This window comes from Bubalus kerabau, chromosome 1 (genome assembly GCF_029407905.1).
Source record: "Bubalus kerabau isolate K-KA32 ecotype Philippines breed swamp buffalo chromosome 1, PCC_UOA_SB_1v2, whole genome shotgun sequence".
Lineage (NCBI taxonomy): Eukaryota > Metazoa > Chordata > Mammalia > Artiodactyla > Bovidae > Bubalus > Bubalus kerabau.
The window spans coordinates 209156185-209180232 of record NC_073624.1 but is presented as its reverse complement, the minus strand read 5'-3'; the positions used below and the strand labels follow the sequence as shown (position 1 = coordinate 209180232).

General features: G+C 48.4%; 1 protein-coding gene and 2 non-coding genes across 5 annotated transcripts; 2 read left to right on the top strand and 1 right to left on the bottom strand.

Annotated features, from left to right (window-relative positions):
* Positions 1-1698: 1698 nt before the first annotated feature.
* Positions 1699-16398, top strand: TRIM7 (tripartite motif containing 7). 3 transcript variants are annotated; one of them, XR_008703928.1, is made up of 7 exons: positions 1699-2577; positions 3457-3552; positions 10256-10486; positions 11989-12011; positions 12281-12412; positions 12895-12930; positions 14551-14651. XR_008703928.1 is itself a non-coding variant. In XM_055552012.1 (7 exons), exons 1-7 carry the CDS (start codon positions 2071-2073, stop codon positions 13333-13335), a joined length of 1113 nt encoding a protein of 370 aa, XP_055407987.1. In that variant the 5' UTR covers positions 1699-2070; the 3' UTR covers positions 13336-14533. The 3 variants fall into 3 exon arrangements, 2 of the variants coding, with proteins under 2 accessions (XP_055407987.1, XP_055407982.1); XM_055552012.1 differs by lacking the exon at positions 14551-14651 and adding an exon at positions 13232-14533 and having other exon boundaries at positions 12297-12412; XM_055552007.1 differs by having other exon boundaries at positions 1701-2577; positions 12297-12412; positions 14551-16398.
* Positions 16399-18656: 2258 nt separating this feature from the next.
* TRNAT-UGU (transfer RNA threonine (anticodon UGU)) lies at positions 18657-18729 on the top strand. The gene has a single exon. It is a non-coding gene; the product is annotated as a tRNA-Thr (tRNA).
* A 4783-nt stretch (positions 18730-23512) lies between these two features.
* TRNAL-AAG (transfer RNA leucine (anticodon AAG)) lies at positions 23513-23594 on the bottom strand. Its single transcript has one exon. It is a non-coding gene; the product is annotated as a tRNA-Leu (tRNA).
* Between the last annotated feature and the right edge of the window lie 454 nt (positions 23595-24048).

Genomic DNA, 24048 nt, shown 5'->3' with positions numbered 1-24048 from the left:
GCCATGAAAGTGTCTGTGAAAAGAGAGGTCCAAGTGAAGGTGAGAGCCAGTTTAAAGGCCCTGAGGTAGGAGCTTTGTGACATGTTATTGCAGGAATAATAAGGGGGTCCATGCAGCAGGGTAGAGTGACAGGAGGTGAGGGGATGCATCCCCTATCACTTTGTATGCAGGGGATGGAGAGAAAGAATGGATAGTACCTTTAGACGGTGTGAAGACTTCAACTTTTACTCTGAGAGAGGTGGGAGCCATGGGAGAATTTGAGGAAAGGAGGGCCCCTAACTGACTTAACATTTTAACAGGATTGTTCTCACAGCTGGATGGAGAAGATAGGGCAGGAGAGGGACAGAAGGGGAAAGAAATGTTGTGATCATCAAATTATAGGTGATGATGCTGTGGAAGAACTGAAGAGATGCTGAGGATTAGGGGTGGGTCCTGTACATTTCCCCTCTCTTGGGGAGTCTCAGAGACTCACCGGTTTGGGCCTGAGCACCTGGATGGATGGAGTTGCTGTTAAAGGAGTGTAGTGGGGAAGGCTATGGGAAGAGCAGGTGGAGGGGCAGACAGAAGTGCATTGTGGAAGTGTCGAGTGTGTAACTCTCCCTTAGAATGCTTCATGTGGAGATGCTGCCCAGTGAGTTGGCTGTGGGAGCCAGGTATCCTAGGAAGAGTTGGGCTGGGGATTTGTCTGTAGAGCAGAGAGAAAGTCTTTCAAGCAAGAAAGTGGAAGAGATCACAAGGAAGTGAACGTAGACAGAAAGTCCAAGGACCAAGCAAGGGCAGGGAGAGGAAGAGGAAACAACCATGGTGACCAAGAAGCTGGTAGGAGGCCACAGAAGTGGGAGAAAAGCCAGGGAGTACAGTACCCCGGAAGGAAGAGATGGTGCCAGAAGGAGGAAACATCCGAGGAGAGAGGAGGTAAAGCCTAAGAAGCCGCCTGCCTTCATCTTTGGGTTATGATCGCTGCGGTCACCCGTGACCTTGACAAGCGCGGTTTCTGAGGAGGCTGAGGAAGAAATCTGCTTCGAGTGCCCTCCAGAGGGAGTCATGAGAGACGTGTGTGTGTTACTCGCTCTGTCGTGTCCGACTCATTGTGACCCCAGGGACTGTAACCTGCCAGACTCCTCTGTCCATGGAATTCTCCAGGGAAGAATATTGGAGTGGGTAGCCATTCTCTTCTCCAGGGGATCTACCCGATCCAGGAATCAAACCCGAGTTTTCGAATTGCGAGCAAACTCTTTACCGTCTGAGCCACCAGGGAAGCCCCCGAGGGGAGACCGGGTGTGAGCAAATATTATTGGCAGCTCCAGAAGGGCTGCAGAGAGCTGTACAAATAAAGATAAAGAGACAATAGAGGATGGGGGGTTTTTTAGGGGAGGAGGATAACACTGAATAAAGCGGGGGGATTGGTTGTAAGTGTATTACTTGCATTAAAAAAAAAGAATAAACGGGCAGGGGAGGACACAAATGCAAGAAAGGTAGCTACAAAAGTGGATAAAAGGCCACTCATGTGGGTGGGGGTAGGAGCAAGAGCCAGGTTCCAGATTCTAAATTTAACTTAGTACAGGGCCGGACAAACCTGTGCTCCGGGAACCCGACACTGTGGTCGGGCGCCAGACCCTCGGGCTGTGCTGGGTCGGTCTCGGGCAGCAACTGGGAATGGCGCCCAGGTGGGCGTGTGCTTACACCTGTCCCGGGCCGTTTCTCACGGCCGACGGAGTCAGGCTTGGACAGCGTAGGTTCGCGTTAGAGCTGAAATAAGGGAGAGACGGAGAGAGGGCCGCGGGACCTCCGAGGCCGCTGGCCAAGGCGGGGTATTGAGGGGGCTCAGAGCGGGAACGCAAGGCACTGGCCCGCGCTTGGATCCCCTTGACCTGTGCTACTCCACTAGCTGTCAAGACGCACCCTCCTCTAGCGTTTCTCAGCCTGGAGCACTCAGCTCTAGTCTCTGCCAGCCGGCGTCAGCCCCGCCCTTCCTCTTTCAGCGGCCGCTCGGACACCCGCCCCGGCGGCGCACTGTCGGGTCCAGCAACTTCCCCAGCGTCGCCCGACTTCGGTGAGCTGGGAGCGCGCATGGCGGCAGTGGGGCCGCGGACTGGCCCAGGTGCCGGGGCCGAGGCGCTGGCGCTGGCAGCAGAGCTGCAAGGAGAGGCGACCTGCTCCATCTGCCTGGAGCTCTTCCGCGAGCCGGTGTCCGTCGAGTGCGGCCACAGCTTCTGCCGCGCCTGCATCGCGCGCTGCTGGGAGCGCCCGGGGACGAGGGCCACCGCCGTGTCCCACACGCTGTCCTTCTCGCTGCCCTGCCCGCAGTGTCGCGAGCCCGCGCGCCCCAGCCAGCTGCGGCCCAACCGGCAGCTGGCCGCGGTGGCCACATTGCTGCGGCGTTTCAGCCTGCCGGCCGGAGCGCCAGGAGAACGCGGGCCTCCGGAGGCCGTGGCGGCCGGGTGCGCGCAGCACGGCGAACCGCTCAAGCTCTACTGCCAGGACGACGGACGGGCTATTTGCGTGGTGTGCGACCGCGCCCGCGAGCACCGCGCTCACGCCGTGTTGCCGCTGGACGAGGCAGTTCAGGAGGCTAAGGTGAGCGTCGTCCCTACCCATGCGGGTTCTCGGGACCTGCAGTCCCGGTTCTACATTCCTGCTCACGCAGGAAGGCCTAGGTGAGCCCCTGCTTTTTTTGTCCTATCCCATGCTGCCTGGCATTAGCTTCGGGACTCAACGCGGCTCTCTTCTCCGTCACCAGCCTCCCACACCCCTATCATTTCCTCTGGGGCCCATACTGGACCAACTGCATGATACCCCACAGATTTGGCGATTTTCTGTCGGTCCCTGGCTTCTAGTAGTGCCTCCTTCACACCCCCATATCTGCTACCCCTACTATCAACCCTTACCACGGGCATAGCTCTGTTCAATGTTCTCTCACCTCTTGTGGCCAAGTGAGACGACCTTCCCAGGAGGTTGGGCTAAGGGGGTGAGTGGATCCAGGGCTGAGTAGAGTGCCAAGAGCCACCTGGGATTCTGGGTGCCTGCCGCCTCCCTTTTCTGCCAACTTGCTGGAGTGTGCACTAGGAGGCCTGCGGCACAGTCCCCAGTCTCTCTTTGCTCTGACTCTGCTCCAGCCCTCCTACCCAGATGGCTTTCTGATGCTCGTGAGGAGAGTGGAAAAGAGGACTAGGCAGACTGGGCGCTGGAGTGTTTGCATTTCAGCCTAGATTGTGCACAGATGATCTTGAGGACCGGAGACCCTGAGGTCTTTGGAATCAGCTTGCAGTTGCCCTGTACCCTTAAGTGCAGCCTGTGTAGGCTGCATCCATCCCAACTTCCAGAGGTGGCTTCAATCCTGCCTCCTCCGCCTCAGTGAACAGGGCCTTCAATTTCTTCTGGGTGGTTTCAGGAAGGCCCATGTGGGGGTTTCCAGAATCTTCTCCCTCCAATGTCTTCCTTCTCACCCTCCTGCAGGAGCTTCTGGAGTCCAGGCTGAAGGTCTTGAAGAAGGATTTGGAGGACTATGAGGCCTTTCGTTCCACAGAAGAGAAGGAGAGCAAGGAGCTCCTGGTGAGAATGGTAACCCCCAGGTTGGCTCCCCCTCCCCCAACCCCATGCCCAGGCTGATAACAGAGGGCCACCTACCACTCTGGCTTTGAAGTGTGTGCCTGTGGAACAGAGGTGGATTTTAGAAATATCAGTTCAGTTCAGTTCAGTCGCTCAGTCATGTCCGATGCTTTACAACTCCATGGACTGCAGCACACCAGGCCTCCCTGTCCATCACCAACTCCAGGAGTTTACCCTAACTCATCTCCAGTGTGTCGGTGATGCCATCCAACCATCTCATCCTCTGCTGTCCCCTTCTCCTCCTGCCCTCAATCTTTCTCAGCATCAGGGTCTTTTCAAATGAGTCAGCACTTCGCATCAGGTGGCCAAAGTATTGGAGGTTCAGTTTCAACATCAGTCCATCCAATGAACACTCAGGACTGATCTCCTTTAGGCTGGACTGGTTGGATCTCCTTGCAGTCCAAGGGACTCTCAAGAGTCTTCTCCAACACCACAGTTCAAAAGCATCAATTCTTCAGTGCTCAGCTTTCTTTATAGTCCATCTCTCACATCCATGCATGACTACTGGAAAAACCATAGCCTTGACTAGATGGACCTTTGTTGACAAAGTAATGTCTCTCCTTTTTAATATGCTGTCTAGGTTGGTCATAACTTTTCTTCCAGGGATCAAACATCTTTTAATTTCATGGCTGCAATCACCATCTGCAGAGATTTTGGAGCCCCGCCAAAATAAAGTCAGCCACTATTTCCACTGTTTCCCCATCTATTTGCCATGAAGTGATGGAACTGGATGCCATGATCTTAGTTTTCTCAATGTTGAGCTTTAAGCCAACTTTTTCACTCTCCTCTTTCACTTTCATCAAGAGGCTCTTTAGTTCTTCTTCACTTTCTGCCATAAGGGTGGTGTAATCTGCAATCTGAGGTTATCGATATTTCTCCTGGAAATCTTGATTCCAGCTTGTGTTTCTTCCAGCCCAGCGTTTCTCATGATGTACTCTGCAAATAAGTTAAATAAGCAGGGTGACAATATACAGCCTTGACATACTCCTTTTCCTAATTTGGAACCAGTCTGTTGTTCCATGTCCAATTCTAACTGTTGCTTCTTGACCTGCATACAGGTTTCTCAAGAGACAGGTCAGATGGTCTGGTATTCCCATCTCTTTAAGAATTCTCCACAGTTTGTTGTGATCCACACAGTCAAAGCCTTTGGCATAGTTAATAAAGCAGAAACAGATGTTTTTCTGGAACTCTCTTGCTTTTTCGATGATCCAATGGATGTTGGAAATTCAATCTCTGGTTTCTCTGCCTTTTCTAAAACCAACTTGAACATCTGGAAGTTCACGGTTCACGTATTGTTGAGGCCTGGCTTGGAGAATTTTGAGCATTACTTTACTAGCGTGTGAGATGAGTGCAATTGTGCGGTCATTTGAGCATTCTTTGGCATTGCCTTTCTTTGGGATTGGAATGAAAACTGACCTTTCCCAGTCCTGTGGCCACTGCTGAGTTTTCCAAATTTGCTGGCATATTGAGTGCAGCACTTTCACAGCATCATCTTTCAGGATTCAAAATAGCTCAAGTGGAATTCCATCACCTCCACTAGCTTTGTTCATAGTGATGCTTCCTCAGGCCCACTTGACTTCACATTCCAGGATGTCTGGCTCTAGGTGAGTGATCACACCATCGTGATTATCTGGGTCATGAAGATCTTTTTTTGTACAATTCTTCTGTGTATTCTTGCCACCTGTTCCCAATATCATCTGCTTCTCTTAGGTCCATACCATTTCTGTCCTTTATTGTGCCCATCTTTGCATGAAATGTTCCCTTGGTATCTCTAATGTTCTTGAAGAGATCTCTAGTCTTTCTCATTCTATCATTTTCCTCTATTTCTTTGCACTGATCACTGAGGAAGGCTTTCTTATCTCTCCTTGCTATTCTTTGGAACTCTGCATTCAAATGGGTATATCTTTCCTTTTCTCCTTTGCTGTTTGCTTCTTTTCTTTTCACAGATATTTGTAAGGCCTCCTGAGACTGCCATTTTGCTTTTTTGCATTTCTCTTCTTGGAAATATAATAGTATGCATATCATATAGTGTGACCATATAATTTATTATGTAACCAGAACTTTTGAGGGTAAAAGGGACAGCTAAAATAATTATTTTTAAACATCTCGCTTAAACTGGAACTGTCTCAGTGAATCAGGAAGTATAGTCCCCCTAATATGACATAACACCTCAGTTAGGGTCTGTGGAGCATCTTGTAATTGAATACATTAATATTCCTGTAGAGAAACATATAAATGGAAAATAAGTAGCCTTCTGTCAGTTTTAGGGCAAATTTTACCACCAAAGGAGTTATGAAAAAAACTTTTTCTTCATTTTGAGTTTTTTAGATTTTGAAATTGAAGCTAGGAGAGAGGGGATTGGGGGTGGAGGAGGGGATGGCAGAGCTGTTCCCCACCCAGCAGAGGGCAGAAGGTTTGGGGACTTGGGTTTTCAGCAGCTGACTGTGCCAGCACCCCTGTGCCCAGAGCCTGGGGTGGTATTTTGTCTTCCTTGAAGTGAAACAGAAAAGTGAAATGGGGTTCATTTTAAGGTGGGGAAATGTGGGTCACTGTTATTTTCTATCCCGAAAATTCAGTTCCTGCTTGTTAGCACAGGACCGTCTAGTTGTGAAGTTGGAAAATGGAGGGAAAGGAATCTGAGGACCCCTCTGTCCTTAAAGGGAGGAGAGGTGGGGTGAAGGGGAGGCATGTGTACAGATGCCCCAGTGTTCTTTCCTGATCCTGAACCGCATCGGGTACACTTGCATTCGGTGCACACCTCAGGCCTTCTCTTCTGAACATTCACTTCCTTCCATAAGGAAGAACTCACCCCTCCACACCTCCACGCTCTCTGCTGGAAAAAGGAATAAACGTGTGGCTCTTTGGCCATTGCTGTATATCTATGACCAGAGGGCCTTCAGCTTGGGCAGCTTCATGGTCTCTGATCCTACATCCCATGGCCTTGCTTAGCACTTTCTACTCTGTCCTACACCCACCCAGCCAACCCCTCTCTGGCCCGTACATCCTTTATAACTGCAAGATACCTGCTTAATGAAACAATATTGCTGCCATGAGAACAGAGAAAGAACATTTTTATTTGAAAATGCTCTTACTATTTAGAGAAGTGGTTCTCAACCGGTGGCAATTTTGGGCCCCAGGGAACATTTGGCGACACCTGGAGATATTTTTGGTTGTCAACACTGGGGCGGAGGTTCTACTGGTGTTTACTGGTAGAGGCCAGGGTACTGCTTAAACATCCTGTAAAGCACAGGACAAAGCCCTCCACAACAAACAATTATCTAGCCTCAAATGTCAATAGCACCCAGGCTGGAAACCCTGATTTAGAGTACTTTGGCAAATATTGTTACACTTGTGTTATTTCCACTTGTGTTGTTGTGTAAGAAGCTTGGACTTTGAGGTCAGACTCCCTGGATTAGAATCCTGACTTCCCGCTTCCTGGTAATTCACCTGTCTTCGTCTCCCCATTTGTAAATTGGGATGAGAGTATATCCATGCCATTGTGTGGTTGTCATCACTGAGGGAGCTGATACCTGTAAAGTGCCCCTTATTTCTGCTGCCTGTTTGCCCAACATCCTGAAGACTAGGCAGCAGTGACCTGAACCCCGGGTTGCCTGACTTCAGAACTCACTTACAGTCTGCTCTTCTAGCTACTCTTTCCTCCCATAACATTTTCAGGGAAAAGGAACTTTGACATTTGAGCTTGCCCTGGAGGGATGGGATTCTTCTCACTGGCCACGAGAGGCCCCACTTGTGATATCACACAGAGTCCCTCCCATGTGTTTGTGTAAAGAATCAAGAGGATCAGGGGCGAGCTGCTGCTGTTGCTAAGTCGCTTCAGTTGTGTCCGACTCTGTGCGACCCCAGAGACGGCAGCCCACCAGGCTCCCCCATCCCTGGGCGAGAGTCTGGGTCTAAAAACACAGGGGAGAAAATCCCATGAATAGTAATAATGGAAAGAATGGAATATAAAGCTTGCACACAGCATATTCTCACTTAGTTCTTGTGGATATGCTGTTACCTCTGATCACTGGCATTGATTTCACTTTCTTCTTTCTTTGCTGTTGTATTCAGTCGCTAAGTCCTGTCCAACTCTTTTTGACCCCATGGACTGTAGCACAGCAGGCTTCCTTCACCATCTGCTGGAGTCCGCCCAAACTCATGTCCATTGAGTTGGTGATGCTATATAACCATCTTATCCTCTGCCGCCCCCTTCTCCTTTTGCCTTCAATTTTCCAATGAGTTGGCTCTTCACATCAGGTGGCCGAAGTATTGGAATTTCAGTTTGAGTATCAGTCCTTCCAATGAATATTCAGGATTAATTTATTTTAGGATTGACAGGTTTTATCTCCTTGCAGTCCAAGGAACTCAAGAATCTTCTCCATTACCACAATTCAAAAGCATCAATTCTTCGGTGCTCACCCTTCTTTATGGTTCAACTCTCACATCCATACACGACTACTGGAAAAACCATAGCTTTGACTAAATGGCTACCACTTTGTCAGCAAAGTGATGTCTCTGCTTTTTACTACACTGTCTAGGTTTGTCATAGCTTTCCTTCCTAGGAGCAAGTGTCTTTTAATTTTATGGCTGCAGTTACCATCTGCAGTGATTTTGGAGCCCAAGAAAATAAAATCTGGTTTCCACTTTTTCCCCCTCTATTTGCCATGAAGTGATGGGACCGGATGTCATGATCTTCATTTTTTGAATGTTGAGTTTCAAGCCAGCTTTTTCACTCTCCTCTGGCACCCTCATCAAGAGGCTCTTTAGATCCTCTTCATTTTCTGTCATTAGAGTGGTATCAACTGCATATCTGAGTTTGCTATTTCTCTCAGCAATCTTGATTTTAGCTTGTGATTCATCCAGCCCAGTGTTTTGGCTGATGTACTCTGCATAGAAGTTAAATAAGCAGGGTAACAATATGAAGCCTTGACGTACTCCTTTCCCAATTTGGAAACCAGTCTGTTGTTCCACGTCTGGTTCTAACTGTTGATTCTTGACTTGCATACAGGTTTCTCATGTGGCAGGTAAGGTGGTCTGGTATTCCCATCTCTTTAAAAATTTTCCACAGTTTGTTGTGATCCACACAATATTCAGCCTGGTAGCAACAGAAGCAATGTGGAGGCCTGATACAGCATCATCCTTGAAGGAAACCAGTTACTTGGTAGCAGATGGATTGCCTTGGACCTCTTCCACCCTGGAAGGGAAAGTATTTTATCTTGGCTGAAACTGACACATATTCTGAATAAGAACTGTCTTTGCTGCCTGTGGAGCCTCAGTCAGCACTAGTAAGGGCTTATAAACTGATTCATCAACATGATTTATGGTCCTAAAGTGACTTGGGTGTCTGATTAGAGAGGGAATTTAAATATCAGAAGTGCTTTGAGGGACTTCCCTGGCAGGTCCGGTGTTTAGAATTCCATGCTACAAATGCAAGGGCATGGGTTCAATCCCTACTGAGGGGACTAAGATCCCACATGCCATGTGGCCAAAAACAGAAAAAACAAAACAAAAAGCTGTGAAAGTAGAGTTATTTAAAATTTACTTCCAATTTTGCAATTTTGATATTCTATTAGTACGTGTTTTAACACTGAATGTGCTTCTTTAAATGTGAGGTCGGACACCATCTCTCCATACCTTGCTTCAGCCTTGCAGCCTAACAATGACTTAGGGTACTATGTTGGCTTGTCTGTCTGACAGCCAGTTACATTGTTGGTTCACTTTAAATTTCTGTGTCTTAAAACGAATTTTCACTGGCACCCCCAGCTCCACAAAAGTTTTGCTTCAAAGTCACACCTTAAAGTTGCCTTGTAAATCATCTATTAAATCATTGCCAAAAATGTTGAACTAAATACAAGTGAGAAGAGTTCGACAGCATAACGTTTGAGATCTCACTGTGTGCTATAAGAGGTGTTTTCCAACTCTGCAACTTTAATGTTTTCCAACTTTCCAACTCTACTTGAAACCATAATGTGTTTGGATTTCCGCAGAATAAAGATCATAAATTTGGTCACACACACAGAAAAGTGGGTTGGCTACTGCAAAGTTGCTTTCCTTGTAGTGGCTGGCATGGTTTTATCAGACAGGTTACTAAACAAACGTTGAGGAGGCCATTCCTTATAGGATGGTTTAAGGTAATATTTCTGAGAGCTGAAACTGTAATTAGGTCTCGGTTTGGTGACATGGGGCTTAGCATAAGTGACTCCATTTGGAGCCTGTTGTCTTGTTTTTAACACAAAATAAATGTGTTTGGGGACCTCAGCTTAATCTTTACAGTAACTACAGAAGGCACTGATTTATCCCTTCCATTTTTCAAATGAGGAAACTGCAGCCCTGGGTGGTTCTGGAATGAGTTTGAAGTTGTCCTAGGTTGATGGGAGAGCCCAGGTCTAAAGTAACACATGGGCACAACTGTGACAGGGGAAGGGAAAGCACATGTTGAGGCTACTGCATACTCGGAACTGTGATACTTAAACTAGAGTGTGTGTACTGTGGGTATGTGTACATGAGTCTCTGACCCCCGAGCATGGAGGGAGATGGAACCCTTCCTGTGAGATGGCACAGAGGGTCCCATCCAAATGGGATGGGATCGATGACCCATTGATGACCACATCCCTTGCCTTCTTCAACTTCATTTCTCCTGAGACAGAAGCAGATGGCAGCTGAGCAGGAGAAGGTAGGGGCAGAGTTCCAGGCTTTGCGGGCCTTCCTGGTGGAACAGGAGGGTCGACTTCTAGGCCGCCTGGAGGAGCTGTCCCGGGAGGTGACACAGAAGCAGAATGAGAACTTGGCCCAGCTTGGGGATGAGATTGCCCAGCTCTCCAAGCTCAGCAGTCAGATCCAGGAGACAACTTGCAGGCCTGATCTTGACTTTCTCCAGGTGAGTCTGGCTTGGCCAGGGGTATGAGTCATTAATTTTAAGACAGGAGGCTTGAATGTATCCCTCCTACTTTTCAAATGAGGAAACAGCAGCGAGAACAGAATTAGTTTAGTAGAATCACACAATCTGGAGCCAAAGGGTATTGAAGAGAAAAGCCCTGATTTTCCTGGGGTTAGCAGTCTAAAAGGATGTGATTAAAATTTTTCTTGACCATGATCCACAATAATATATCTTACAATGCATTCTATTATATACATATGTGTGAAAAAAGTCTCAGAAAATAACACCTGTACTACATATGGTGCACTTTGATCTTTCCTATCATATGTCCTTCTAAAATAAATAGTCACAACCCACTAATTAAACTTCACAAGTCACAAATGGACAAATGGATTGAGAGGTCATTTAAGGGAATTCCCTGGTGGTTAGGACTCTTGTGCTTCCACACAGATCAGGGAAATAAGATCCCACAAGCCATGCAGCACCCCACCACCCCCCCCACCCCCTAAAAAGAATGGTCATTTAAAAGGCACTGGTCTAAGAATTTTTTCACCTTGTTTTATGGACATGACTGAGCGACTAACACTTTATGTCCCTGAATATGTTCCAATGTTTCCTGGTTTATAGTCTATGGGAACTTGAATAGAATTTGTATCTTGCTGTTGTCTGAAAATTGTATAAATCTTAATTATGTTGGATTGGTTCACAGTGCTTTTCAGATCTATTATATCCTTCTACTTATCTGTCTATTCATTTTTTTAATTTTTGAGAGTCTGATATTGAAAATGCAACTAAAATTCTTATCTACTTAAAAAATAATTGTGATATATAGTGGAACTGTATGTAACTTTGTTCTGTATTTTCCAAGTCTCTGGTAAATGTGTCATCATACTTTCATAATTTAAAAAATAAAAAGAAGAAAAATAATAATATATGGGGGAAAAAAGCACTGATCTGAGTGACCAGTTGTTGAATAAGGGCTGTCAGTTGTCTTGAAAGTGTTAGTCACTCAGTGATGTCCAACTCTTTGCAATCCCATGGACTATAGCCAGCCAGGCTCTTCTGTACAGGCAAGAATACTAGAGTGGGTTGCCATTTCCTTTTGCAGGGGATCTTCCCTACCCAGGGATCGAACCCAGGTCTCTGGCATTTTAGGCAGATTCTTTACCATCTGAGCCACTAGAGAAGCCCCATCAGTTTTCTTAGGCTATGTTAAAAGCAGAAGCAACGTTGACTCCTGGCACTTGTCTCCAGTGATGATTCTGTAATGATGGGAGCAATTGCAGAGGTGTGGGCAGGGTTGAGGGGTCTACCTTGTTGATGAGACATGCAGTGGTCTGCCATATGAGGAAGCTGTTGCCACGTGGGGCCCATGCAAGCAGTGTGTATGTGTGGGGTAATGCATCTCCATATTGCTTATTCCTCTGGAAGCAGGGCAAGGGACCAGTTTTATTTTCTCAAAGGTGAATGCTGATTTGTTTTTCTCTCACCTTTCCTTCCAGGAATTCAAAAACACACTAAGCAGGTAAGTGGACCTAACAATACCTGAGGCCTCTCTAAGGTGGCTCTTCTCTTCTACTGTGCTTCCTCTTGTCATTCCCCATCCTGACTTCTCACCTCCTGTTCCCCTCACCAACTTACCTGAGTACTTTATGAGGCAAACATCTGCTGCCTGGCCATGGGTATTCGGCACAGGGTCAGGCTCTTCTTTTCACCATTCTTTACCCAGAGGACCTCACTATTCTAATTGTCAAGCCCAGGGGGAGTGGGACAGTGGTTGTGGGCCTTTTTCAGGGTCCTTGTCCTGCAGGTGCAGCAATGTGCCTGCCCCCAAGCCAACCACAGTCTCTTCTGAGATGAAGAATAAAGTCTGGAATGCTTCCCTCAAGACCTTTGTCTTAAAGGGGCTGCTCAAGAAGTTCAAAGGTAGGGGCCTGTGTGTGGGGCTGGGCCTTACAGTCCTGGTGTTGGTGGTTTAGGGTCCTAAGGATGTGCCTTTCCAGAAGCTGTGTGATAAAACAGGAACTAGTGTGTCTCTCAAAGCCAGATTGGTTCGGGCAGTTAGTGGTGGCTAATTTATTTAGAACCCCCAACCCTACCCCAGGACACAAAGCTTCAGCTGAAGACAGATGGAGTCGAGGGTCATTAGGGGCAGAAAGAAGGATGAGGAAGGAGAGCTCAGCTCAGAATGGCTCCAGACAAAATAGGGGAAAGTGGGAGAGGTAGAGTTAGACTATTGTCCCCTTTCTGCCCTTGTGCTTGGCCCGGTACCTGCCTGTCATCTCTAGGTTATCTGGGGAGTGAGTGAGTCAGTGGGGCTTACAAGTCAAGAGATGGTGTCACTGTCATTGCCAGATAGAAATTTTCCATGTCATTCATGCACAACCTGCTCTGTTTCTTCTCTTCAGAGGATCTTCGGGGAGAGCTGGAGAAAGAGGAAAAAGGTACGATGGTTGTTGTGACAGTGAGTACCTGTCATTTGGCCATGTGGAGATACAGTAACTGTCTCTCTGGGCTCTGTGCATGGTTGGTTCCTTCTGCCCATCTACCTAAGCAACTCTGCCATCAGCTGTCCTTTCTCCCTCATCCTCATAATTATGATTCCTTCATGTCACAGTGGGGCCCATAGGCCGATAAAGCTATGGGTCATTCCAGAGTAGGAGTGCCCTGCACCTTGGGGTATTTAGATCTGGAAGTGCTTGTCAGTCACCTGGACAAATCTCTCTTTCCTGTTCCCACTCCCAGACAGACGGAGACCTCTTCTGGGGACAGGGGTTGTGTACTGGGTCAGGGGTCAGACTGAAAACAGGAAGGGAAGCGGTTATTACTCTTGCAGAGTTCTGGGGTGAGTGGGATCTAACCCCAATGGGCTGGGAAAGTGGGGAGGGGAAGGCACATATTCCTGATGCTGATGACTAAGCCAAGTCATATCTTACCTAGTAAACCAACTGAATCAGACCTCCTCTGCTCAGGACTCTGTGACAGCCCTGCCTCTCCCTCTCACTCAGTGAGGGGTGGGGTAACTGGTCTTCAAGGTCTCATGAAATCTAGCCTCACTGCATACTCTTCCCCTGGTTCACTCTGTGCAGTCACACACGCGCTTGCTGCTCCTGGAATGCACCAGGAGCACACAGCTACCTCAGGGCCTTTGCACTGCACCAGCTGTGCCAGGGCCTGGAACACCCTTCCCCCAGACAGCCACCTGTCTGGCTTTCTCATCTCCTTGATGTCTGTGCTCATATGCACATTTTCGGTAAGGCCTTCCCTGGCCTGTCTAGTTGAAATTACAGCCTGCTCTTCTGATCCCTTTATCATTTATTGTCTCTCCTCCTTCTCCCCATAGAAAGGAAGCTGCAGGAGGGCAGGGATATTCCTCTGTGGGATTCACAGGGCCTAGAACAGACCTGGAACATAGTAGTACTTACAGCAAGTATGCGTATTTTAACTTTTCATTATGGAAGGTTTCAAACATGCACTAAAGTAGAGAGAAGAGCATAACAAGTATTATGTACTCATCATATACCTTCAGCAATTATCAACTCATGACTAGTATTTTTCATAAACGTCCCTACCCACTTCTTGCCACTGGATTATTTTGAAGCAAATCATAGATAACTGTGATTTCATATATATCTCAGTATGCTGTCTCTAAAGAGACATACTTTTTAAAAAGCATAAAGAGGAAACTATTGTTATAAATAAAAAATTAATGATTCTTTCCAGTATCTAGTGTCCAAAATTCCCCAGGTGTCTTTTTGCTAAAAAATACAGTTTAATAATACATATATGTTTTAAGTAAAATTTTACATAGTATCAAAAGGTAATACAATATCAAAGAAAACCTTATGGAAAAACTTTTCCATAAATTATGATACAAGTGTTTTAAATTGGATTTATCAATTTGTGTGAATTGAGATCCAAATCAAGCCCATAAACTGTAGCTGTGTGATTTCAACATATACTTATTTGAGGGGACAGTTGGGCAAGGGGAGCTGTGCAAGGAGCCTGCATGGGAAGTCCTCTGTCTGTCTCCCCACCTCCCCTAAACCACCCATCCCCCGCAGTGGAGCTGACCTTGGACCCCGACACGGCCAACCCCCGCCTCATCCTCTCTCTGGATCTTAAGAGCGTGCGCCTCGGACAAGCAGCCCAGGACCTGCCCAGCCACCCGCGCCGCTTCGACACCAACACACGAGTTCTGGCTTCCTGCGGTTTCTCCTCTGGGAGGCACCACTGGGAAGTGGAAGTGGGCTCCAAGGACGGCTGGGCCTTCGGCGTGGCCCGTGAGAGCGTGCGCCGCAAGGGTCTCACGCCCTTCACCCCGGAGGAGGGCGTCTGGGCGCTGCAGCTCAACAACGGGCAGTACTGGGCGGTGACCAGCCCTGAACGGACGCCCCTCAGCTGTGGACACCTGTCCCGCGTGCGGGTCGCCCTGGACCTGGAGGTGGGGGCTGTGTCCTTCTACGCTGCAGAGGACATGCGCCACATCTATACCTTCCGCGTCAACTTCCAAGAGCGCGTGTTCCCTCTTTTCTCTGTCTGCTCTACCGGCACCTACTTGCGAATCTGGCCTTGAGAGTCATTGTCCAGCCTCCCGGAGGGAGTAAACCAGTCAAGGGTGAACTCCTCCCAGTCCTGGCTGCCCATGGGAAGGGTTGTTGCCCTCGGATGGAACCTCCTGGACACTTTGGGTCTGTCTTCCTGACTGTTGCCCCAGGCTGCCTTAGAGGGGCTTCTGCAGACCACAACATCAAACACATGAGATTGGGCTACTGGGGAAAAGGATTCTAAGGTTAATTCAGCAGGGGAATATATGGCCTTGGACTCTCCCTTCTGTCTCTTGCCTGTTGTCCTGGTGAGGATTTGGCATGAGCTGTAAGGAGGTGGAGGTGAGAGGAGCCCAGCTCCATCAGAGGTGCTTCCTATCACTGCCCCAATTCAGCAGGACCTCTAGTTCCATGGAACAAAACCAAGCTCTTGGCTGTGCAAGGGGGCAGCTTCCTCCCAGACTGCTCAGCTTCATGATCCCTCCTGTTTTGCCTTCTTGTCAGCTGCCAGCTTTGCCTTCAGAACCTGGATCTGGCTAGCTTGACAAAGTCGTCTACTCAGGGAGGAGCATGGTATTCCCAGCCCAAAGGAGAGTCTAGGCCAGAAGTGGGAAGAGACCCTTGATATGTACAATTGGAACAGCCCAGGACAACAGCCTATTGACATTGCTGTCACTCAACACAGCTTTGCCTGATGAGATTATATGTATATCCTTGGCCACAGTGACAATCCCACATTCTCACATTTGCCTAAACCTTTCCAAGTGCCAAAGTACAGTCTCCCCTGGGACAGGAGACCAAAGATTATGGAATTTTGAAACTCAAGGCAGCACTTATAATTTTACAGAAGCAATTAACTCCAGCATGGAAATGTGCAGGGCCCAGGCATACCCCTGACAGACAGTTCCTGGAGCTTCTCAAATGTATGCCAATGGCAGAAGACCCTGATTTCAAGCTCTGCTCAGTCTGTACCCTGGCCTGTGTTATTCCCTTGGCTAACTGTTCCCCAGCTTCTGTATGGCTGCATTTCTGGGAGAGTGGAGGTGGGCTATTCACTGCTTAGTATGCTCCTGGAAAAGGGGATGGAAATACAGACTGTGAGCTCATTTGTATGGTGCCTTGGCTAATTCTTAACTCCCCCAGTTTGAATGCAAGAGCAGTTGTGAGCAAAGTTTCTGCCAGACTAGGTGGCCATGTGTGTTATGTGTGTGAGGAACATCTGTATGTGTGTATATGTCTTAGATCTCAGGAATGGGGTGCAGGGCCATGTAAATTTTATAGAGGGCATTTATAAGTATGCATATAGGATTTAGGTACGAACAGACCTAAGTCAGTATGGTCACACCCTATTATTGATTTGTTGTTGTAAAATATTAATATTAGCCACCCCATATTTAGGTGAAGGTCAAAGGTTTCCTTCCCCCATTACCTAGCTACCTAGCTAGATGAAAGCCAGTCTCAGACCTAATTCTGTCCTGCACATATTGTTGGCATGCAGGGACAGTGACAATTAAATAGTCTGACTTACAAGCATCTTGGAGTTTCCATGCTCTGTCCCTGAGATACTTCAAGCACACTTTGCATACAAGGGACTGTAAGAGAGATGTTTTCGTCAGGCCAGCATGACACTGTTCTAGAGGTAGACCCAGTGGACATAACACCAGGCAATCAGAATCCAGTGTCCTATAGGCTGGGGACAGGATCATTTAAGAGTCCAGCCTACAGCAGCATCCCAAAGGGTAAATCCTATGTTGTATAGCTCTAGAACACTGTACCCAATCCATGTATTTGAATATACTGATTTCTACAAGGAAAATCATCAAACCCTCAGGTATGGCTGTATGGCTTGTATGGCTTTTTGACTGAGTGTCACAATTACCCTTTCTATCCTCTAATAACTGTGCTGAAGTATGGCAACACTTATGGATCACAGAAGGTAGGGTGACTGGTGGAGGTGCCTGTAGGATCAGGTCTGGGCACTGCAGAGCTGGCTGTCTGTGTGTATATTTTCAGCTTTTATGTTTGTGAATATGACTATATGTCTGTCAGAGTTTGTAGAATAACTAGATAGATATATACATATCCGAAGACGTAACAATACATAACAATCACACGTGGTTGGTAAGAGAGATGTTCTCTCTTGGTCTCCAGGGTGGTGCAGTGACTTAGGATGTCACAATGCTGGTGTGAGTATGCCTGTGTATACATTTTCCTCTTCCATCCTGTGACCATTGTAAGCTCTCTGAGATGTCTGGGCCTCTGAAAGCAATGACTGGCCTAATTTGGTTTCCTTCTGACACTACCTGTTCATTGGTCCTGGATCCTTGAGAGCTACTTTGATATGAGAACCCACATCCTTGACACCAGACCCTCACACTAGTCCTCAGCATCCAGACAGGAGGGCACCTAGGGAACTTCCTTGGGCTTGGCTACCCAGTGATCAGTCATCTGGCCTTGAAGGCACCAAAGAACAGATTGGGCCATCAGACCAAGTTCTACCAACTACAGACACATTTTCTGACCATTTCTGGGCTAGGGTTCCTGTCCCATACCTGGGCTTTCAACCTCTGCCCTTTGCTCCATGGGTCCTTTGGGGGGCCATGATGGATCCAGCTCTCCCAAAGTCCAAGACAGGGTTCTAAGGGTTGCTTTTTAATAATTTGCTTTAAGTTGCGATAGATATGAGAACCCACATCCTTGACACCAGACCCTCACACTGGTCCTCAGCATCCAAACAGGAAGGCACCTAGGAAACTTCGCTGGGCCTGGCTACCCAGTGATCTGCGTCTCCTGTCCTGATGCAATCGTTAACACACTGACCACCTGATTTTCTCACCATTCTCTACCAATCTCTCTCTCCTGATCATCTCTTCTACCAGCCTAGCTGGATTCCTCTCAGGACAGGCATATTGACACCATTCCTTTAGCCTTCCCCTCAGGGCCTCGGCCTTGAACCCTATGCTGCTGCTGCTAAGTCGCTTCAGTCGTGTCCGACACTGTGCGACCCCATAGACGGCAGCCCACCAGGCTCCCCCGTCCCTGGGATTCTCCAGGCAAGAACACTGGAGTGGGTTGCCATTTCCTCCTCCAATGCATGAAAGTGAAAAGTGAAAGTGAAGTCGCTCAGTCGTGTCCGACTCTTAGCGACCCCATGGACTGCAGCCTACCAGGCTCCTCCGTCCATGGGATTTTCCAGACAAGAGTACTGGAGTGGGGTGCCATTGCCTTCTCCCTGAACCCTATTCTCATACACAATTACTAGTGGACCTCTCTACTCAAGTCTTGCCCCTGATTCCAAGGGCAGGAGGAAGGCCCCCGGCCCTCCAACAATTCCGCCCACTGGTGGCCCCACCCTCTTCCGCAGCGCGCCCCGCCCTCACCCGATCCTTCCCAGCTTCCGCCACCCACGTGGTCCCCTCTACGCTGGACTTTCTCCCAGGATTTGCGGCTCAGTCTGTGACACTGACACTTACTGACGCTGCAGACTCAGCTGTGGCAGCCGGACAGGGCGGTCACTGGCTGAGGGGCGTGGGCCCCGCCTTTCCGCGTCGCTCTTCTGTCTGCGGCTGCGCGGTGACCATAGCGGTATCAACTGCTCGTGCGCAGAGTGCAGAATCGCAGTTGGCTCCATAGCTCAGGGGTTAGAGCACTGGTCTTGTAAACCAGGGGTCGCGAGTTCAAATCTCGCTGGGGCCTGATTACCTTTTTCCCCCCACCCTTTTTTTTTCTGGAGGGGGGAAGATGCGCTTGCCAACACGACTTTTCGCCATACTGAAAGGGTAGACTTAAATTAAGCAGATCTGAGTGTTTTTGCCCCTCAAGTGGCCGCCACTTTTCGCTCCCTCCACCCCTCCTCTAGCATTATCTCTTTAAGAACCAGACCCACTGCTCCCTTGGACTTGGCGATCACCGATTCCGCTGGCTCCGCGCGCCTTCTCCCCAGCGACCCCTCCCTCGCTTCTTTCTGCGCGTCTTCTTGGCAAATTCATAGCGAGTCTTTTTGTTCCCCTCCCGTCACTGACTCGGGCCAGGGCCTTTGCCGTGTTCTCTAATTCGTTCTTCTTCCTTGCGCCGGGAGCGCCTGTGAACGCTCCACATCCACCTCCGTACTCTGGGAATCTATTATTTTAGTTGCGAGTGGGGCTGTGTTTAAGACCCCGGGAAGTCTGCCTTTGGTCCTCGAAATCCGGCTTCTTCAATGAGGTGGCCTTCCAGTAGGGTAGTCACTTTGGGATTGAAGAATCTAGGAGTTCAGGCCGCACAAATGCCCCATCGTGCCAGTGTGGGGCAGATCCATTCGGCTCTTGACGCAAAGCGTGATTCTTCGGATGAGATCTGCCTTGTGTGACGGAGAGAAGCGAGTCCCTCCTGCGCCACGCACCCCACCTATCTCATTTACCCCTCCTGGGAGTCTACCCAGGTTCCCGCGAGCAGTATTCTCTCCTCTGGTGATACGGCCCGGGCTCTATTTTCCAAAGCTGATCCAAGCTAGACCTCATGTGGACTGGCGACTCACTCGGGGCTTTTCTGAGGGTCCTCACCCGCCGGATGGCGCGGCGGGATTAATCACGTCTCTGCCTCTGCCAAGACCCCCAACCCCTGCCACGGGTCATGCCTGCGAAGGCCACGGCGGGCGGGCACCCAAGACCTCCAGCGGGCCTGGTTCTGCCCTTTGGGCAGGGCCCCCATTGTTCACTTAGGATTTAGGCTAATTTGTGCACTTGATTTCCATTCACGGCATTAATAAATCAATCAGACAGGTCATCATGAATTACTGCTTTTGGTTCGTTAAAAGGAAAACCAAAAGTTGTTTTTTTTTTTTTTTTTTTTTTTAAGATTGGAAGTGAATGTGACAAAATTGTAGTCTTTAGGTCCAGGTATCACGAATGTGGATTCTTTCTTTCTTTCTTTTTGTTGCATTTTTCTTTATATAATTCCATAGAGAAGACAGGCGAATGCTTATAACACCGAGGCAGTAGTGGCCAAGGGGCCAAGGACGCACCGCGGCCGTAAGCAGAGGTGAACCCACCTACCTCCATTGCTGAATGGGCAATGGAGAAGGGGAAGACACAGCGGTGTGGTGATGAGGTGCGTGAGCATCGTAGTCTCCAAGGAAGAGGCCGAGAGGAGGAGCACTTGAGTGGAGAGGCCAGGGCAGAGCGCTGAGCTAAGATCTAAGAGAATGGCAATAGGAAAAAAGAGCACTCTCTCCCCCACCCTCCCACCCCCATCCCGGAGTGGGTTTACCAGCATTCATCTCCCACGCTGTTTTGTAACAGCCATCTGTGTAGGGGAATTTCTCCGCTAGTGGCACAAAAATACACTTTGGGGTCAACTCTAAGTGGATTTTCGTGAATTTTTCTAGCAAGGAATCAGAATAACCGCTTTTCACAACTAGATTACCCAGTGGAATTGGAACAGGAAAGCACCCGCCCAGTCTGGGCCTCCGGTTCACCCGACCTAAGACTGTTCTGGGACGATCCCGGCCGAAGGCAGCAAGGGCGGATAGCCGGGACACGCGGCCTGGGCGCCGCGCCTATGTGTGCGCGAGGGCACTGAGGCGAACTTTGCCGGGTGTGCACCAACCGCCGCTGCCGGTCACCCTTGAAGGAGCGGGGTTCCTGGTCATCTCATGTATGCTTTTCATTTCTCACTTTCCTACATTTTCGGAATACTTTGCAAATAAATAGTTGTTTTAGAAAACATTTTCATAAAATGATAGAGAAAAGCCCCCGCCCCCTTACCAGGCGCTCGTTAGGAAGCGATTATCCAGATTTCCCTTCGTCTGCGGCAGCTACTGACCCAGTCTACCCCTCCTGGTCCCCGACTCTCTTCAGGGACCCTCAGGCTCTCCCGGCTTCTGTGCCCTGCCTCCAGTTCTCCAGACTTGCGCCTTATTTGGGCTCCACTGGGAAAAGAGTCCCCACAGTGGAAGGGTACCCCTGCCTGCTGCCCGAGAAATCTTAGCAACGAGGCTCTCGTTGGCATTCCAGGAGATCTCAGAGGGGCCGAGAGATACTGAGAATTGATGCTGAGTGAACTATCTACCGGAGAAAGCAATGGCACCCCACTCCAGCACTCTTGCCTGGAAAATCCCATGGACGGAGGAGCCTGGTGGGCTGCAGTCCATGGGGTCGCTAAGAGTCAGACACGACTGAGCGACTTCACTTTCACTTTTCACTTTCATGCATTGGAGGAGGAAATGGCAACCCACTCCAGTGTTCTTGCCTGGAGAATCCCAGGGACGGGGGAGCCTGGTGGGCTGCGGTCTATGGGGTCGCACAGAGTCGGACACGACTGAAGCGACTTAGCAGCAGCAGCAGCAGCAGCAGAACTAACAGCTGAGACGGCGGACGTGGATACCGTCGAACTGGGATAGGTCGGGCGTGAGAAAGTCCGAAATGCACAGAACATTTTCAACGTGCCAGAAAGAAAAATTGGTTTCTCAGTGGGTAAAAGAGTCCACATAGCGTCATACCAGGGACTGACCCAATCATTCCCGAGTTGGGGGCAGGCTATTTTGTCTACAGGTTACAGTTTTTGCTTCTGATGCGAGAGGTCCCAGGTTCAGACCCCGGACGAGCCCTTTTCTTCTTTTCCTTTGTCCCTTTCTTTCTAAAAATCTCTCATGTGGACAGTTTTGGTCCTGGACGGGTAATGGGCATTACCAAACGTTTGGGGATGGGAAAGAAGTACGGGTAGAAGAGTGGGTGAGGCGCTTCAGAGCCCATGGTTCCCGGTGAGAGACTGGGAGCAGAGCCTCCCGCGGGTGTTTCCACTGATTGGGTCGTGGGACCATCCTTTCCCACCACAGAACTGTATATTCACTGATCCCACCAGTTTTCCTAAAAATCAATAGTGTCACAAAGATGACCAAGCTCAGGCGTTTCTGTATTGTAGTAGTTATTACCTTCATCTAACAGGTGAAAGGTCTCCAGTTTGAAACTGAGGGGAAACAAAGTTGGTAGCATCTTGAGGGTTTTGTTTTTTTTTTTCACTATTGGAAATTTATTACTTTGAGGTAAATTTAGTCCTAGTCCAGGACGTCCCAGTCCAAGACATCCAGTCATCACCTTCACCTGGTTACAGAGGTGTACACTTTTCCAGGGAAGAGAAATTTAACATTTACACCTCTGGATTCTCATACTCAAGAGGCATTAACCCATGAAACTAGTATTAACCCACCCCACTTTCAGTTTGGGACTTTGCACTCACTAAGTTGGGTGATTTTGCTTGTTTTCAGTCGCTCAGTCGTGTCCAACTGTGTCGCCATGGACTGCAGCATACCAGGTTTCCCTGTCCTTCACCATCTCCTGGAGCTTGCTCAGACTCATGTCCATTGAGTCAGTGGTGCCATCCAACCATCTCATCCTTTGTCGTCCCCTTCTCTTCCTGCCTTCAGTCTTTTCCAGCATCAAGGTCTTTCCCAATGAGTCAACTCTTCACATCAGAAGTACTGGAGCTTCAACTTGAGCATCTATTTTTCAAATGAACATTCAGGGTTCATTTCCTTTAGGATTGATGGTTTGTTCTCCTTGCAGCCCAAGGGACTCTCAAGAGTCTTTTCCAACACCACAGTTCAAAAGCATTAATTCTTCTGCATTCAGCCTTCTCTATGGTCCAACTCTCACATCCATACATGACTACTGGAAAAATCATAGCTTTGACTAGACAGACCTTTGTCAGCAAAGTAATATCTCTGCTTTTTAATATGCTGTCTAGGTTTGTCATAGCCTTTCTTCCAAGGAGTAAGCATCTTTTGATTTCGTGGCTACGGTCACCTTCTGCAGTGATTTTGGAGCCTAAGAAAATAGTCTGTCACTGTTTCCACTTTTCCCCTTTCTATTTGCCATTAAGTGATGGGACTGGATGCCATGATCTTCCTTTTTTGAATGTTGAGCTTTAAGCCAGCTTTTACACTTTCCTCTTTCACTTTAATCAAGAGGCTCTTTAGTTCTTCGATATCTGCCCTTAGGGTGGTGTCATCTGAGTATCTGAGGGTAGTGATATTTCTCCCAGCAATCTTGATTCCAGCTTGTACTTCATCCATTCCAGCATTTTGCATGATGTACTCTGCATATAAGTTAAATAAACAGGATGACAATATGCAGGCTTGTCTACTCCTTTCCCAATTTTGAACCAGTCTTTCGTTCCAACTGTTGCTTCTTGACCTGCATACAGGTTTCCCAGGAGGTAGGTAAGGAGGTCTGGTATTACCATCTCTTTAAGAATTTTTTACAATTTGTTGTGATCCACACAGTCAAAGGCTTTAACATAGTCAATGCAGCAGAAGTCGATGTTTTTCTGGAATTCTCTTGCTTTTTCTATGATCCAAGGGGTATTTCGCTGAAAGCTGGCAAACACAGTCTCATGTTCAGAATAAAGGTAAGGTCGCGATTGAGTGACCATTATGCATAATCTTTTTTTGTGGAGGATTGAGGGGGCGAAGGGGCGGGAGAAAAAAAGGTTATTCACAAGCTGGCAGCGGTGGGATTCGAACCCACGCCCCCGGAGAGACTGGAGCCTTAATCCAGCGCCTTAGACCGCTCGGCCACGCTACCGTACCGGGGAATAGCTTTTTTTGGTGTTGTTTTTCAATTTAGATAACGTCCCCAGGCTCCTGAGGGAAATCTTGTGTTCCGGTGCCTCTACAGGTCAGAGCAGAACCAACCGGGAGCGGAATCTGCACCCTGCGCTCCTCTGACAAAGGATGAGTCGTGGAGTCCAGACCACCGCACACAATGGTTTGGGGAAGAACATTCAAGTCACTCCGACATTTCACTTTTGGGAAGTGGGCGTGGACGCAGGGGAAGACTTCTACACTATCACTTGCTTTATTTTTATATTTTAACTGTGATCTTCTGTTGTTTTTATAAATTAAAACAAAACAAAACAAAAAAAACCAGAAAGGAACCCTACACTACTTCTCCCGGTTCTTTTTTGTTTACCCCATAACATTTTTTGATAATAACACGGACACATTCAGAAGTGGCTCATTAACGATCGCGTGGCCAC

What these genes read in the sequence shown, in the direction of transcription:
- TRIM7 (XM_055552007.1), top strand. Translation starts at nt 2,071, where the DNA reads ATGGCGGCAGTGGGGCCGCGGACTGGCCCAGGTGCCGGGGCCGAGGCG. An exon ending in TTCAAAAACACACTAAGCAG is followed by an intron (nt 12,012 to 12,296) that starts GTAAGTGGACCT and finishes CTTGTCCTGCAG; the next exon opens with GTGCAGCAATGTGCCTGCCC. An exon ending in GCTGGAGAAAGAGGAAAAAG is followed by an intron (nt 12,931 to 14,550) that starts GTACGATGGTTG and finishes CATCCCCCGCAG; the next exon opens with TGGAGCTGACCTTGGACCCC.